Raw genomic sequence first — 18,621 nt, forward strand, 5'->3', positions numbered from 1 at the left:
TGGAAGTCGAATGAGGCGCCGCCACCACCTCCGCGGTGCTTATAAACAGCCGATCCGCTCGGCGGGGGCTATTTTCGGCCACTTGGCTCGTGCGCACGGCCTCCCGGATGTGCCGGGCGGGTGTGCGAGCTCGCCGGCCGCTGGAAGTCCAATGAGGCGCCGCGATCTCCTCCGCGGTGCTTATAAAGTGCCGATCCGCTCGGCTTGGAGCTATTTCCGGCCTCCCGTTGGTGCCGGGTGGCGTGCGCGAGCTCGCCGGCCGCGATCTCCTCCGCGGTGCTTATAAACAGCCGCATGCGCACGGCCTCCCGGAATTTGAACACATTTCGTCAATAAATTTCGCATATTGAATTTTGAAGTTTAATATAATGTAACAATTGAGCTCGACTTATACAAAGGATATATCATAAAATCGTAAATTTCCGTCGAATTTTAGGGGGTCGACTTATACACCGAGTCGACCTGTACACCGGCAAATACGGTATATCTGTCTCTGACTCACAAGTGGTGTACTTTCATTTCTTTCCACTAAATAACATTTGAACATGTGGCTTTTACTGGATGTGTTGATTTCATAAACGACGTAGCATGTATGTATATCAGCAGGTGGGTCCAAGTGCCCCCTATTGATGGACCCTAACCCCAGACCACTACCACTTTCCTCCATGAGGACAATGCTATGCTGACGTGCTCACCGGGCCAGAAAGTAACTGACAGTCAATGCCAAGTATTCAGTTTCCGACATAAGAGTTTCTCCTCATCTTCGTTTGGTCACTACACCCTTTACTTGTCCTCTGTCCACCCCCTCCTCTTGTCTGGAGGAAAAGGGCTCTTGTAACCTCACAGAGAGACACTGATCCCCGAGCACAGCATCTGCTGACAAGCCAGTCTCCCATTCAAGTCTTGGCTGGAAGCAGGGGCTGCCGAGAAACCCAATCCAGCTTGGCAAGGTCTCAACAATCGCTTCCTGCCCCGTCCGGGCCCACACAGCTAAGTACTCTTAATTAAAGAGGTTAACTTGTCGAAGATGTGACCAGAGGAAAAAAGGATGAAAAAAAAAAAAGCGCAGAACAATCACATCACTGTTTCCTCTGGCGCAACAAAAGACGTTTCCCCTCTGACAAGGTAGGACATGAGCCCTGATACCTAAACAAATACATTAAAGGAGAATTGCGTAAGGGATCCTCTTTAAATGTCTCTTAATAAGCTCGAACCCCCACGACAAACTCTCACAGACACATTTGGCCCAGATGGAAGGGGAGGGGAGGAGAGGCAAGGGGGATGAGGTGAGTGGGGAGTTCATGATGTGCTCTTGGACAGCTTTGCACTCTCCCTGATGCACTCAAAGCCCAAAGAAGCTGTAACAAGAGAAGAGCAATTTGAGTCTTTCTCTTCTACTTCTTGTTGCTTGTCAGCATGCATATTCATGAAGTTTGGTCAGTGCCAGAGACATCTGTACTGGCCTGTGAGACTGCCTACTAAATGTCGAAGAAATTAGACATGTAAATTTATACTCAAGATTCTGGATAATATATCCGTTTGTTGTTTTTATATTTCATCCATCTTTGTGTGTTGATTTTGCGGAAGCATCCCTGCAGAATTGAAGCCTCTTCGCAGAGCTACCAGACCGCAAATGACAGAATCTCGACTGCCGAACTGATGAGACTTCTCAGTAAAACACGCAGAGGTCAACTAATTAAGCAGTTATGCCTTCGCTCTTAAAATCGACGCCCACAATCTTCTTTTATTGAGGGTGTAAATTTATCAGGCTTTTCTATTGAACTCTATCAACCTCAAGAAAGAACTGCAGGAAGCTGTGAAAAACCCTGAGTAGTGTTCATGGTAGTCAAAGGCAAACACATTCTTCTAGTGTAAAAATATGCCTTGTTAAATGGATCATCACCAATGTTTCTTTGTACTCCCCTCACATACTCACCAAATGGACCCCACACAGCCAGAAGAACCATGTGATCAAATTTGAAAGGCCATTTAGTTTGTTTCTTCAGTTCATGCCAAAATAGTCAACTGTTTTGAAAAAGCAGTGGATGGATCTTAAGAGTAATTCCCCAAATTTTCTTATTGACATCTCAGGAAGTCATGCTTGCATCTCAAACCACAATGCACACAACGTCATGTAAGCAGTCGCGTCTCTTTGTGCGCTTCATTGGTAGTTTTCCTAAGCAGTTCAAAGAGTTCTTCGTCAATGACAACTATTGATTGAAAAGGAAAGGGTAGCCACTTCAATGCAGCCTCTGTGGAAGACATGGCAGGGGCAGCCGTAGAGTCCGACACATCGAATTCTACAAATAAATGTTCATCAGTTCAGTCAAAACACATTTGGCTCTCAAGCGGATCCTGACGGGACACAGGGGGCACTTTGTTATCATTGACTGTCAGAACATAAGTCATCTTTGGTTTCTTGCTTAGACACAGAAGCCCAAACTTCCAGAACAACAAACATTGTGTGTTGTTGGAGTAAAACCACAAAACTGACTAAAACTTCGAGACAAGAACTAGACCAAGAAAGAAATGAGGCTTGTATGATGAACAATTTGTTTTCATAGTCTGCTTATGCTCTGAACCATTTAGAACAGGCACAAATTATTTATCTGAAAAGAGAAAAATGACAAGTCATTGTGCAGCAGCACAAATTGCAGAAGCTCACTTTGCAAATCTAAGCTCACCCAAGTATAAAGTAGTTGTCAAACAACAAAAAACAAGACATTGATGGGGAATTATCTACAGTGTTTGGGTGGATTTCAGACATATGAAAGAATTAAACATTCTGTATTGGAAAGAAAGCTCCCCTCTAGTGATGATCAGACAAGGACTGATAGCACCTTCAATGCCAAATTGTGGCGAAGCGGTAATCTGTCATGCTTGATGGCCCAGAAGAAACGTGCATTGTCATGGATGACATCAAACTCCAGTCTATCCACAATACTCTGAGGCTGGATACATCACAAACAAATCATACGATGCATAGGTGGAGCACAGCTGTTCTGAGAATAAATCCCGTATCAGAAGCTCGGCTTCTGTTGGTAAAGGAGTGAAAAGTATTTCAGAGGTGGATATTCTGCTATTGTTTTAGTAAAGCTCAAGGTAAAAAGGACACCTTTTTAGTCACACCTTCTGTCTCTAATTGGTTGTTTTTCCACGGGCTCCGTCGGTTCTTAATATGTCATTTTATTGAATTAACGTATTCATCTGATGTTACTCACTGCCTAGTTCACCTGGCAACAGTTGAATAACCGGGGGCAACTTCCTCTTTAAGGTTGACTAGAGGAGAACACTTTTGAAAAGACAGTGGTGTTCCTGGTGGGATGCCTGAGCCAAGCGCCACACTGTTCCGTTGCCTTTGTTTCCGAATTCACTCCTGTGTTTTTTTTTAACCCGCCGGGATCAATGTCCACAAGAGATGGTAATCACCACGACAACATGCAGCGGCACAGCTCATTAGAGCACGGGCATAGCTCACATCAGGATACTTGTCTACTTTTTAAAACAGGCACATTAGTCTTTGCCACTACGTGATGAAGCACTAGCATTGATCCAAGCACCGAGGAGGCAAGGCTGAACACTAGCTTGCGGCAAAGGTTCACGCTTGCACCCAAAAAGCGTCACTTCCAAAGCACGCAACTCCCACTCCTTCCTTTCCCCACTCTTGTAGTGCGGTCACATAATAGGATATGATTGCTCCTCAATCATTGTCTTTCTCGGAGCCCATTGGAGATGCCCGCGCCCTGAATTGAGTCGGCATGTAAATACTCATTACTGGCGGGTGATAGATGGAGCCTTTCCCCCCTGTACTGTGCAGTTGTAATAAACAATCAATGAGGAAGCATGTGTGCACAAATCATGCCGTATGCCACCTCACTGGCATCAATATTCTGTATGAGTGCTGTTGTTTTCCACTCTCAGGGTCAATACTAATAGACCAGTGCAAAGATTGGACATTGGTACTCTGCAATCCATACCAAATAGACACAATGGTGTTACCACTAGACTAGTGAACGCCTACGCTGTATTTTATAATGTACTTCATATTTTAGCTCCACAGGCTAGTGTGGCATGCGACACTTAATATTTCGATGAAAATGTTTTACTACAAATTATTTATCAACTATGTATGCCTGTGACAGTATGCCACATTTGATGGTATAGCAAACAAGCTTTTTTTGCAATTTAGTGTGAAAATACTATGTCGTACAAACAGGTACAAAAAAAGGGTCACTGATTCATTGGTGAGCATGATAACAACGGGGCCTGGGGCTCAGGCCTAAAGCAGTGGTAAGAAATGCTTAACAATCAATGGAAAAAAGGCATGACAGATCATGATTTATTTTTTTCAATCATTAAAGAGTGTCTTTTTTTTCGTCCTTCAACTGCATCCACCCTGAGTTCAGCAGCAGTTCAGAGAAGATGCGCCAAAAGGTCACAGGACAAAAGATAACACTTCATAAAACAGCTAATTAGATTTAATGGACTGTGACAAATACTCATTTAATAGTGAATGGCTAATTTGAAAAAAAGACATATCCTGTTTCCAAATTACTCAAATAATTAATAAACAATGTTAATGAATTTTTAATTTGGAAGGTTCTTAGATCCGTAGGCGCAAATTATAACGATTTCAAATGTGATCATTTATGTGTCGAGATCAGGGATCGTTAACTGGTGGCCTCTAGTGGTCTGTGCCAGTGTTGCATGTGCTTAGGAAATTGGATATGGAAAATAACATTTCAAAAGTAAAATTGATTTATCATTTAGACTTAGTGATAATGGTGGACAAAAGACCTTGGACAAAAATCACTTCATCAAGTCTAGATGGAACAAGCAAATGAAGACTTACCATAAAAAATCTAATGTATCATTATGTATCATATCTGAAACTTTGCATAAATTAATTAACTGCTTAAGAGATGATTACAGACCTGGGAGCAATCAATAGTGGTTGCCTTTAGGGATGGACTAAAATATCCTTCGATCGACATTAGGGACACTTATGAGATATATTTAACTAACTGTATCCATCAATCTATTTTCTATATTACCATTATTATTATTATATTATTTAAACTATTCACAGTTGTGGGGAACTGGAGCTTACCAAAGATGACTACATCCTGGACTGGTCACCTGATCACTGGTCGCAAGATAACTCAGTGACTCAGTGAGAAATGAAGCAAACTCATGCGTACCACCATGAGTGATAAGATAAAGGAAATGAGGATGATGTATTCTTTTTTGATTTTTAATCATCCGCCAAACAACGTTGAAAAATTAAAACTAACTAAAGCTGTGACTGAATGAGAAGCATCACTGCTGCAAGCAGTGCACTCCATTGCACACAATAATTCCCAGACATAATTAATCAACAATCTATTCCACAAAAATGACAGAATTCTTAACGATGGCTTAATAAATCTGCTTTACATTCCAAAGCAAACAAGTGTGGTGTCAATTTAAGTACAAGCTGACTGTCAAATGTAAAACCATGCCCACAAGAGAGTGAGAACATCCTTCCCGTCTTGCCTCCGGCTGAGTTCAGAAAAGAACAGAAAATACGATATTCATAGCGCTCTTCTCTCGGAGAACAATCCTGAGTCATATAGCATTCGAGTACTTTTCTCTATGAAAGATGATGTTTTCTTCGAACCGGAGACAATAAATTGTCTTTTTAGGTTTGGTAAGGGAGCTGTATTGCAAATCAAACTGCCCTTTGAGAATTATTTGCAGCATATCTTTGTCACAAGCTGTAAATGGAATACTAATACTTTTGTACCTTGCACCATTCACTACACAGTGCTTCTGTGAAAGCAAATAAAAACATTTGGGACTCTAATGATGAATACCTCAGGCTGTCTGCACTGCTGCTGCACAATGATTAATACGTTGCCTGAAATGATGCACCTGCATTTCCATCCCAAGGCAGATTATTATTAACTACAAAAGGCAGGAAACAAGTTTATTAGAAAACATGAGGTCCTAATTAAGACCCTGTTGCATTGTAGTGACTGAGTAACACAATGCACACTAAACAATAAAAATAAGCCTTGAATAAACAAACAGCAAGCTCCTCTTAAAGACAGTGATTGTGTTTGCAGATGATAACGCATTGTGTGGAAAGGAGAGAAAGGCAGTAAACACGGGCTGTAATGTAAAACATGAGACAATACAGAAAAGACAAACGGCTCTATATTAGATTACAGTACTTTTCATTTTTGACTTTTTTTCATACTTTCCATTGTACCTGCTTGTCTGTCTCACTGTTCTGAGGTTTGGCACTAAGTCCAGGATGCGTCCTGCCTCTTACCTAACGTCAGCCGGGATAAGTTTCATATGGATAAGTGCTATAAAAAATGGATGGGTGGATATCCATCCATCTATTCATTTTCTATACTGCTTGTCCACCACGGGGGTCGCGGGCGTGCTGGAGCCTATCTGGGTGGATGTTGAATCTAGATTCTTCTTTTATTGATTTGGATTGGCAATCCTGTACTGAATGCCAATGCATTGATGAGTAATATATGGCTAGCCACAATAAAGTGCAGCACTTCTTTTTTGTTTGTTTACATCAATAAATCATCACATAACCCATTAAGCATCCATAAAAGGTATTCCATATGCCATTGTTCTGGTTGCTTTTTTTCTATTCTAGGCTTCACTTAAGTCTTGCTGGTTCTCAAGGTCAGTGATGGACAAAAAAAGTATAGCAATTCCCTTGGAGATTTCAGTTAAATATAAATGTTTTCGAACAAAGCCTGAAAGTGGTTAACATATAGTAAAGAAGCACAGAAAATGTTTCAGATGAACTAATGCTTCATTGTTTTCTTCTATGGAACTTGTGTGATCATTGCTATATATATTTCTTTTATTTATTTTTTTTTTTTATCCAAGGCAATTGGGAATACAACCTCGTTTACGGAACAATAGAATTGCCCGAGTCTTGTCACCTGGAAGTTAAAATGCAAGCAATCGCTCAGTATATTTCCTTTATATTTCTCTTTATCACCATAAGTATGCAAATAACCAAAAAGCATTATTGTTTTCAATGCTTGTTTAACCACACACTTTCCACAAGCCAAAATCACCATAAAGTGAAGTTACAAGGTTTTCACTCCACGATGACAATATTTACAAGAAAGGATATCAACTAGTGCTCTCTCAATAAAAATACAACCACCCAATAAGCATTAATCAGCGTCTTGTCTTAAATGTCTGCGAAATGCTCGTCGAGAGCCCTCCTTATTATACACTTATATTCTTCTGAGAACACTTGCCTCCCTGCAGCAGGCTCTTTAACTGAGAACGTCATGGCCACTGAAGCAGTGCAAGAATTCTTGAATGGAAAATACAGAAAAATAATAATAAAAAAACAGGCCTTGCAGGGATTAAAGTATATTCAATTTAAAAAAAAAAAAGCTTCTCCACATACATTAATAAAGAAGTTGTGTGGTTGCATCTTCAACTCCCACGTGCATGACTCCAAAAGTGTTCAGGTTCTTGGGTTCAGACATCCATCCATCCATCCAAATACAGACAGCAGCGAGGGGTGTTGCCATAACAGCAGTTTTATAACAACAGGAAAACATTTCAACCTTGTGAAGAACCGAAGGTTTTCATTGAAGGCTGCTGGTCATTGTGATGAAACAAATTCAAAACTACAGGAGCAGCAGGAAAATGGAGCACAGCAACAAAACGGACACTGCAGAGCTGTGTCGCTTCAAACGAGCCACTTAACTAAAATTATTTCAACATTTCTTTGCTTGTTCCATGTTAAAAACAGAACCTTGTAGCACCAAATTTTTATGACACAAATTCACATAATTTCCTATGTAGCGCTGTACTGTATACATAGAACATTTTACAGACATCTGTCAGGTCAACATGGAGCTTGCACTAAAAGCCAATAAAAATCCCATCTTTGCATGGCTGCCATGGTATTTACAGCAAAGCCCTTAAAATGTCTGAATTTCAGCATTTTAGGGGAATTAGAAAGAGACATTTACAAGTATGTCTTATGAATGAGAACATTAAAGAAAGAGGATTGCGTCTTGCATTAAATGTCCAACACCATTGCTACATTTTATACTATGCTCATTTAATTTGAATCCAATGCACAAGAATTCCGAAACAGCGTCCAAATGAGTCGTGTGAACTGAATATAAAGCTGCAAATGACCTGTCTGTTAGAAATGATGTTCGCAGTAAATGCCAGAACTGCTTTTACTGTTCTCTTTATAATCACGCACGCTCGATTCAACTTCATTCCATTATACGTTATTACAAAATGCGGTGGGGCCAAATTAAATGTTGCCAATTGAAGAGAAACATCAGAGTGTGATGAAAAAGTACGATGCCCTTCTAAAGAGTTTTTTTTTTTCTCTCTCTCTCCACCAACACATACAGTAAAACACACGCTCCTCATTATGCATGCGGACACACAAACTCACCTGTTGGGAGTGTGTGTGTTCTCCAGAGGGCAAAATAAAATCTGTTCCTCCGCCTCCATTCGGCCTCCTCCGTCTGCTAACAGGAGACAAGTTGACCCCCCTGGCCTTCTTTACTGGTGTGTTGAACATCTGAAAATTTCACCTTCACATAAGGAGAAAGTGTGAGTCAGCGGGAAGTCTCTTAAACCGAAGACAGTTGGAATGTGATTGTTAGGTTTATGGAACTGAAGTAGCTAAATAATTTGCTTAATAGAAGCTCACTCATTTGGTGACATTTTTACTGTATGTACGCAGTGTTCTCGCTCTAATTTGCACAGAAATTACAAAAAAATGTCATATTTCTTTCATTATAGTCATAATTATGATTTTACAATTCCATTAGCATGGGTGAGTAACACACACAAAAAAATCTGGATATGTTAATGCAGTGAGAATGGAACACTTGTAAACTAAAGACATCTTACATTAAAAAAAAAGTGGCTCCTGTTATTTTTTATTAACAGCGGTTAACTACTTTCTTGAACTGAGTGACATTAGAATATTGAATAGTGACTGATGTTTACCTCTGCCACATATTTATTTTATCTTCATTTACGAATGGGTACTTGGAAAAATGCAAACAAATTGGAAGTTGACAGATTGCGTACAACCTTAGAGCTTTCTCTGTATTTAACAAATAGAAATAAAAAAAGATTGTTAGGTTTTCAAATCTATTTTTCTAAACAGAATAGGGGACTCTGAATTTTCTTAGCTGCTGTTTTGCTTCCTCCATCAAATTAAGCAGAATAAACAAGTGTGGACTTATCTCACCTTCCTAAAAATGTTATTCTTTTTAAACAACAAACAAGTTGTGACCAAATCAACAGCGTAGTCCAATTCCTTCAATTGCTGCAAGAAACGATTAATCAACAGCCATTTCAACGCAATCGACAGCATTTTCAACATTCGATTCTCCTTTCCCACAGGGAAGCATTTAAACAAATGTTGATGAAAGCAGCAATCGCAGTTTGTCTGAGTTGCTTTCGACTACAGAACTTTTACATACATAAATAAACATCCTTGACTCACTCGCAGCAGAATACCTTCACCATTCTTCCAGCCAGCAATGCTCAATGGGAAACATATTAAAAGGTTGTGAGATGCGCGTGACCATTTCAGACCTGGCTATAATTACAACGTGCATGAGAAAATGGGAGGCGGCGGAGAACCGAGCTGGAGCTGCTTAGCGGCTGCCGACAAATTGAGACCGACCGGAGAGATCTTTATCAAATGCACATGGGCATTTTTGAAGGCATGACAGCTTGCTAACAGAAAACAACAAAGACATTTCCCTTTTCCAAAGGGAGAATTGAACAAAGAAAGTGTGCCGAAGGCCAGATAGGTCTTGTGAAATCATAACCAAGATGGAGCTATAAAACAGCAGTAAAACTCCCCACAATCAGCAACTTGGTGTTTAGCCATCAGTAATACGTCACAGCTTCATTGGGCTCCCTAATCTGATAAGTTTTTATGGTTGCGTCTGCTATTAGCGTCATCTATTGTCATTTGAGGTGGCATGATGGCAGCCCGTAGCACTGACCTCTCTCACAGACGCCCGATTGAGTTAGGCATCACGCCTCGTTCTGACATTACAATCTATCTGAGACGGCGCAACGACTGTGGAGGAAAGCAGAATTGGACCGTTTAAGTCATTTTTTTTGGAAGCACTAATGGTTGCCCATAAAGACTGGGATGCCTATCTTAGATTATTTTCTTCAACAAAGAGTTTGTGGCTGTTTCTAATAGCCATCCATTTTCTGAACCGCGTGTCCTCATGGGGGTCACGGGAGCCAATGCTAGGTGACTAAGGGCGTCGGTTGAGACACCCTGAACTGGTCGCCAGCCAATCACAGGGCACACAGAGACAAACGTTCACAATCACACCTACGGACAAATTGGAATTCGGGAGGAAATCGGTAATAGTTTTAAATGTAGCTAAATTGCAGGTAAACATGCTTTAAAAATGCCCACATTATGAAAAATAATAATTTTCCGGTCACTAAGAATTGTAAACAAAAGCAGCCAAAACTCTTATATTGAGTCTCATTATTTTTTCTGGGCTGTGATCTACTTTTGTATATGAGTAGGTAGGTCAGTGCCTTGGTACTTACGAGGGTTTTAGTTCCAAATCTCCGAATAAAATTTGCTTTAAAAATAGTTGGAGCTTGCATACAGCAGGATGAGCGAGGATGTGACAAAGTGTCTCCCCCAAGAGGCAGAAGACATTCATGCTCTGAGCAGACGTTTTCACTCGGCTTTCACAGAAAGCAGGGCAGCTAACCCCTTAGCTCTACTTTATGGACCTCAATTATGACATTGGATTTTTTATGTACGTTTCATATGGCATCATATGAAATCTGTCTTGATTCATATCTTGCCTTGCTACTTTCACGCAACAGTAAAGCTATGAAATTTCTGAATTGTCGTATGCTCTCAGTCAATAAGGAATTGTGGAGAGGAAAAGCAAGGATAACATCTCTCAAGCTGTGAAGAGATGCCTATCCCCTTCCTATATTTACACAGCAAAATGAACATGATTGTTATTCCCTTGCAGTATTTATTTGATCTTGTTATTTCTCGACATGTCTGTGAGGGAATTGTGAACCCAACACCACCACCACCACTTCATGTCCACCCACCTTCCTGAGATGAATTAACTGGAAACATGCTTCCACCCTCTGATAAGTATCGGAGGGGACGGGCCGCAAGATTACTGTGCACCTCAAAAATGCTTCTATTTTTTTAATATTATTTTCCATCTTGGCCAGATGATAAGAAAGGTCTGAACAAACATGGCATAGAAGCCGCCACTGGAAGGTCAAACGCTTTTTCCAGTATCCCGCTCAGAAAGGAAAACTTTTCCGATTCATTTAATACTACTCCACTTAATTGAGTCAAAAAGAATCATTTGGGTTTGACATGAGGTATGCTGTTTTTTTAAGCTGCTGGGAAGGCTTCCACAGTCCTGACTGACGTGGAGGTATGGAATGGAATTTGAGATTTGTGCTGATGGATGTCAAGGGTGGATTAAAACGATCACTGGTAAAAGGGCACGTTTAATATTATGCTAAGAGAAATAAGACTTGAACTTTCCTTTCCTCACCCATGGGCAAGGAAAAGCAGCACTGCAGTGTTGAATTAAAATAAAAATAGGTCGTGACCACAACAGACAGCTTGCTGCTAAGACAATTAAAACAGTTTTGTTTAATTATTACAAAAGAATGTTTTTATATTGTGCATTACACACAATACATCCCGCAGGTAAAACGGTAATTTTGTATCACAAACAAATAGACGCTCTCCCTGACACTAGAAGTCATTTCAGGTCTTAAAGTGATCAATGACGACTCCCTCTCCTCTGTGACCCTTATCCACTGGTCAGGCTCTGCATCTGGAGGAGACATTAGGGCCTTTTCAAGCAGTTACGGGTGAGGACGTGACCGGACTTAAATCGGCACGTTAGTGCCAAGCCACCAGAATTGCTCACTTCCTCCGCAAGTTTTTCCATCTAGGGAAAAGTCAGTCTCTGAGGTCTGACAGGTCATGGTTAGGTGATATATGAGGCTAGAGACAGGGACCAAAGAAAATGTTAACATTTGCATTTTTTTCTTATCACATATACTATTCATTAGACCCATTTGGCTTGAGCTAAACTGTTAATTGTGCATGACTGTACTGCCGGAATGCATACCACATCACTGAGTAGAATTTGCAGTTCTCAGTGTATTGGATTTCAGTTATTAAGTGGCTTAAACATCTCCAGGGGTTATGACATAGGAGTCACTTTGTCCCAAGAGTGCTTCCAAATGGGCAGATGGCCATCCCACTTTTGGGACAATTTTATGCCCGAAGCCTGTGGATCAGTAACATGGCTTCTGGTACGTATGGTCAGATCGCATACACAACCACCGTGACAAGGTTCATCAATCTGTTCTCTAAAACGACAGACAAAAACATCTGTAAAAATTGCTGATCCGGAGTTCAATAGGAAAATTGCTCAGTGCATTATACAGAACCAAACAGCAAATGAAAAAATAAGGTGTCAGCACAGGCGAAAAACTGGGTAATGTTTCTGCCATATTAAGTCCAGTGACTTGAAGATCGTAAATACACACAATAGCTGCAATCGTCAGATTCTTCTTCTCCCAATGCCCTGAGGAAAAACAAATTAACGTATATTCCAATTTCTAGTTGTCTAGGTTATGTTTCTGTAATAAAACCCTTTATTTGTTGTCATGCCTTGTTAAAATCCTTATAAAGACAAGTTTTTTCGGTCATATAAAAGTGTTTGCTGTTACTGTATCTCATTAAGACATGAAATTATAGATTATAAATTTAATGGCATGTTGATGCACTCCTTGTGATGGAGGCCATTTTGCAGGCATGCGTGTGATCTTGACTGTAGCTGTAGAATTGATCAATGATTCTTTTGTTGCTGGAAGCAAAGGACTTCCCACGAACAGCCTCCCACAACAAAGCATACTCAATGTCAAATATGTAACCACAGACACACCACACCGTTTCAATTAGGACTCCATATTGAGCCCCCAGCAGGAGATCTAATTGCAAATAGTGTACAGGCAAATCTTGGGGGGGGGTCACGGAAGGAAAGTTGCCCACATTATGGCGATGGCAGCAATTTAAGGACCACACTAATGGTCTTGAATGCGTGTGGCAATTTAGTCCATATTACACAGCCAACGCCAATAAAAATTTCTCAAAGCATTTTTACAGCCTTAGATCAACCCCTGACACAAATGGATGTTCGCTGTGATGCATTACCCATGTCAAATGGGTTGGAAACCTTAACGACCAATAGTAAAATCGGGGGGATCGACAGTGATGTCACATTCGTAATTAGGATTAGTCTTCATTTCAGTCCACTCAGGAAGTTCTCATTTGCTATTTGTTGGTATGCCTGATAGTGGGATTTTTGTTTGAGAGGTCCACTGAGGACTAAATAAAAAACGGAATGGGGCGGATAACATTCTACACATATATATGTAGCATTTATGATTCAAAGAAATAAAATTACTGAACAGAATTGGTAATCAAGAAGAGTCTATTAATGACTTCACATTTCATTTAAACAAGCAGAGTTATGTCGAGCCCCACCTTAACCTACCCCCCTCCCCTCAACCTTACAATGAATCATCATGATCTTTTATTGGACCACCTAAATGGGCTAGCATTGCGTCTACGTGTGTGAAAAATCGTAAACACTGCATGGAAACCGCAACAAAATCACTTCCATGCCTCTCACTCTCTCTTTCATTGTTTCCTCACAGAGATGCTTTATTTCCAATTAGGCTCACATAGAGAGGTGGCGTTTAATATTCATGGCCACTGTGAATGACAGGGGAGTGATGATGATCATCATCATATGAGGGAGGAAAAGCAATTACAGTCACCACTACCATAAAGCCTAATTGCAAAAATCCCAACCACAAACAGTCACTGTATAGTGACTTGGCACATACAGCAAGAGGTGTGTTTGCTCCTTTTTATGTAAATGGAAGTGCTTTTTGATGCCAACTTTTTCCCAACAAGCTGTTCAATAAGCACCAACTAAGTGCTAGTGCACATTATTGACTCTGATCAGTGATCAGTCTTTTAGCAGTTTCTCTGGAATTGACTCTTGCTCTCCAGTCTCTCTAGTCTGAAGCGTTACCGAGAAAACGGAGTCAATTACAAAAGTCACTGCATGTTAATGAATTTCCTCTGAGGATAATTAAACGAAGGCAACATGCAAACTGTGTCCACCTGGGGGTTCATGCACACCCGTCTGTATGCATGGTTGCTAAGGGCTTCCTATTCAAGTATGCACAATAATTCACTGTTCACTATTCACTAATTCACCAAACTGCATTTATTTAGCGGAATCGTTTCCTAATGATGAGAAAATGAAGCTTCAAATGTGCTGCATGAATCACTTGGGTTTTTTTGCTCTGTTCAACATTGGGCTCAAAGTATGCCAACTTGCTGTTCCTTAAACTCCTTTATTTGAACCAACAGTGCCCTTTAGAGGAGTCAAAGAATACAACTGGTTCATGAAGAAAACTCGAAGCTTCATTTTCCCATCACTACTGTAAGCTGAGTTTAAAATGATATTACAGTTTTAGGATCATAGGTAACGGTAAATGTATTGTTTCAACTAATAATATGGACAAATACAAATATTTTGGAGGCGAGTCAATTAATTGCTGTTTTTTGGTATTCATGGCACAGCTTGCTCTCAAAACAAAACAGTTTGTAGTGACAACTTTTTTTTTACATGCCTGCATTTATCAAACTTGGATTCATTGGTTGGGATGATTCCAAAACATTTTTCATCTCCACACCAAAATTTAAAAAGAAAATTTCCAAAAATCTGTACATCATAAAATGATATATAATTGATTTACACATATGCAGTAACAATAAAGACCACACAAAACTTTTATTACCATAAACATGAATCAAAAAGCCTGCTGCCAAAAAGTGTGCCAGCTTGTCAACGACCCAATAAAACCTGACTGTAATTTTAATTGGCAGTGTAGTTGCTCTGCTTGGTCGGGAATTATAAATAACTACTCAGTGAACTTTCAATACTTTTTATATTCAGAAACTATCATCATGTAAGATGAAGGGCTGATATAAAATGTAAACAGGGTCCAATAAAAGTGTATGTTCTGCAGTTGTGACAAACAACTCATTCGATTTATCCCAGTGGAATAAAATCACCAGCCCAATTTTCGAAAATATAGTATGGTGAAATGATGCGCTGTTATGGTAAAAAAAAAAAAAAAACTATACAATATTTTCATCACAGCTTGTTGCACGAGTTTGTGTAAAGGTTTGCTGCCATCAGACTTTCTAGTTTTCGGAGCTGTGCGGTCATGTTATTGTAAAAAATGTACCAGTTGGAATGTAATAGTGCTTAACTTTAAATTCCCTTGAGAACATGTTGCTCTGTGTGTGTGTGTCTTGAATGCAGGACGAGTGCGGAGTTTAGGGCCCGTGATTTATAGCGCTCTGCAGGTTATTACTCATTTCAAACTGAATTTCCTGCCTGTGTGATTGCATCCTTCCGAAATGCCCTTGACAGAATGGATAGCACAACCGATGTTCCATGTCTAAAGACAGACTTTCTATTTTTTTGGGGGAGAGTGGAGGGGGGTCTACTTTTGATTTTGCAGCAATAAATTACCCCCTTACAAGGCAAGTTGATTGGCGCATGAAGACAATGGGCAATCCCATTCTTCCATTAGAGTCACCATCTGCAAATGATTTGAGGCTATCACAAAATGTCATCCCACACAAGATTATTTATGGGTCAAAAATGGTATGACTGATGGTCTAGTGATTTAGGGGGTAGCGGCGGCCTTTAGTTTTGACCTTATAGCCATCTGAGAAACGATCGTGTTTCACAAGGAAGCCTCAAAACCTAACCGAATAATCGCAACAAAAAATGTGGAGTGAATATGATGATTATTGCCTGTGAGCCAATTGCACATATAAAATTAGGAATTACATCAGAGGTTAAGTCATGCTCAAAAGCCACAGCGAAGGAACCTTCACTTCACTTGTGACTTTATTTGCAATTATAGGCTTACTTAACCTTTAAGAAATAAGACCGCTTGGTGCAAAGTAGTGCCATTTTGTGCCTGAGGCCGTGCACTGACCAACTCTTAAAATAATCACACAGCAGATGCTCAGTATTTAAACTCCCCACAGTTTACGCTATTTGGAATTGCCCAACATTCTGGTGGTTGAACCGGCACGATGTATGAAATCCATGTCATGAAACAGTTTGCGTAAAATTGATGCATTTTCGTACCTTCCAAAATTAATCGCAACAATTGGGACTACTTAGATGATGAAAGCAATTGCAGTTCGTCTGATCAAGAACAATAGCGAATGATGGACTGCATGCATTCCCTCTTGAGGCCCCTCTTAAATCCAGTTTTCCATCCAACTAATTGTCTGCACCTTCCTGTAATATTCGTATTGGTCCACCCCATTTGCATGTAGGAAAGTAAACCGCCAATTTCCATGTTTCCAAGTTGAAATGTCTGACCTATTAGCAAAGATAATGAATTGCACATAGGTTAATTTGTCTTCAAAGATTTATCTCAGGCATTCTCGATGGGAACAAGTTTTTCCCCACATTACGTAAAGCATTAACTCAGAGCAGTACGATAGTCCGATTCTGGAATTGGTGCCCGCTCAACAGTAGTTAAAATATTTTTTGATGGTAATTGCGGCAATTAGTTTTTAAAGAAAGAGGGCTAAAAGTCTGGACCCCATGAGGATGAAATGGAATAATAGGCAAACATCTGTGTGTGGTTGCACGGCTTAATGTGCTGGATGGGTCAGGTCAAAAACATACCAAGCATGAAACAAGACAAGAGAACATGAAGGCCAGCTCACGTTTCGTGTGAGAATGGCATTCCATTAACCAGCAGTGTGTCTAATTTCTCAACACATTACAGATGGAATGGCCTCGTATGACCCCAAATAAAAGCCTAATGTCCCGCCATTGATTTTCCCTCCTTTAAATTATACCTCAGTAATGGCTACCTGTCTCTGAAAGCAGAAGGAGTACGTAGCAGAAAGTCAGCGATGAGAAGAAAGCAACGGAGAGAAAAACAACATTTGATGCTACACGTGCTCTTTGCGACATTCATCGAAAGCTCGTAGAACAAATAAGTGTCAGAATCTTAGACAGCAGCGCCTACACTTCTCATAAGATGATAAAGGTACTGTATCTCACATATCTTGGAGTAATAAGTCTGTGATTATGGTGTGCTGTCTTCAGGAGATATTGAAGACAAAATATCACCAGCTCTTTATCAACATCTGTTCCAAAGGGTGCTCTATCACCGGCATCTTTTATTGAAGCAGTCGGCTTTTATCGGTCCATGGAAAGCCGCCTCAGCGTGTGCGCTCTTTTGAAACCTCACCTTGCTGCACGTTTACGCAATTGTATTCTCCTCACACTGAGAAATTAACCACAGGAACAGTCTGCTGGCATCTCCTTAGCTGCAGTTGGAAGGTTAAATGCCAAGTTCAGTAGTTGCTTACAATGCATTGCTATATCGCTCTTGTTCCTTTTTCCGGTCTTTGCAATTGCAATGCATGAGGGCGGATTACAACTACAGTGTTTTAATTGACAATGGGTAAAATTACAAATCTATGAATCAATTATTTTTTTAAGTTGGACTGGGAAGTCTGAAAGGTCTGCATAGTTGTAGCTCAACTTCTCGTGGCTAATGATAGGTGTTGCTTCTTCAGACTGCTGCCTCTCAACCTTCACATACGGCACATAATATTTTACATATATGTATTAAATTGTCCCAGAAAGAAATTTGGACCTGCTTAGTTGAACTGAGCTAGTATTCTGTCGTATGAATAGAAAATGGTGGATTGTACCTTTTGCCAAGAGCATTTCATTGTTCACTGTATGGCGCTGTCAAAGATGTATAATAAGGGATTTTCGTAATCTCTAATCGACAGTCTGCTTCATTCAAAAATCGGTCAAATTACTAATCAGAACCGACCGCTTTGCTGAGATGAAATCCTAACAGACAACAAGCATGAGATATATTTTTTCTATTCACCACTGTAACTTGACTTGGTGGAATCACAATCTCGTGGTCCTGATAGAGTTTTACGATAACCAGAGTTTTTGACCTTGGCCTTCACAGGGCATCAGAAATATGAAACTGAAGCCTGAATAGAATTTTACTACGGCTCAAGAGAGTTATGCAGTAGCCCATGTATCAGCGATGAAAAAAAAAAAATGCCGGATGGCTTACAGGACACTAAGTACAGTGTGTATGACAACGTGTACTGAGTGAACATTGTCTGTTTGCATGCATGTGTGAAGCTTTATATTGAGGTGTAAAGCTGCCTATAACAACATTAAGCACAAGTTCCAATGACCCCTAAAAGCTTGTGTAAGGTCGTAATATTTGGACAGCCAAGTCCAATTTAGCCGGTTGTATCTCCATCTGCTTGGCCGGTGTATTTACCTCGAGCTGGAATTGAAAACCGAGACAGGTCAGCCGTATGCATTTAGAACTCACGCTCCCCAAGCATTGCCGGTATGTTGGTTCTATGCACCAAATAGTTTGCCTCCGCTT

The 18,621-nt window shown here is 40.3% G+C and overlaps 1 protein-coding gene across 14 annotated transcripts in view; it reads right to left on the reverse strand.

The window, feature by feature from the left end:
• LOC148397790 (uncharacterized) overlaps positions 1 to 18,621 on the reverse strand; it is a 112,042-nt gene that overhangs the window by 21,070 nt on the left and 72,351 nt on the right. For 10 of the 14 annotated variants that reach the window (XR_015858694.1, XR_015858692.1, XR_015858689.1 and 7 more), the window contains one exon: positions 8,456 to 8,597. The exons of 3 other annotated variants lie outside the window; for them this stretch is intronic. Coding sequence is in view for 5 of the 11 variants with exons in the window: in XM_088376715.1 (XP_088232841.1) it covers positions 8,456 to 8,514 (59 nt within the window). In the remaining 6 variants the exon portion in view is untranslated. The remainder of the gene's footprint in view (positions 1 to 8,455; positions 8,598 to 18,621) is intronic. One more of the 14 variants, XM_088376719.1, reaches the window with a different exon arrangement.

The sequence above is a fragment of the Syngnathus floridae genome, chromosome 5 (genome assembly GCF_059516105.1).
Source record: "Syngnathus floridae isolate MCC-2025c chromosome 5, RoL_Sflo_1.0, whole genome shotgun sequence".
Lineage (NCBI taxonomy): Eukaryota > Metazoa > Chordata > Actinopteri > Syngnathiformes > Syngnathidae > Syngnathus > Syngnathus floridae.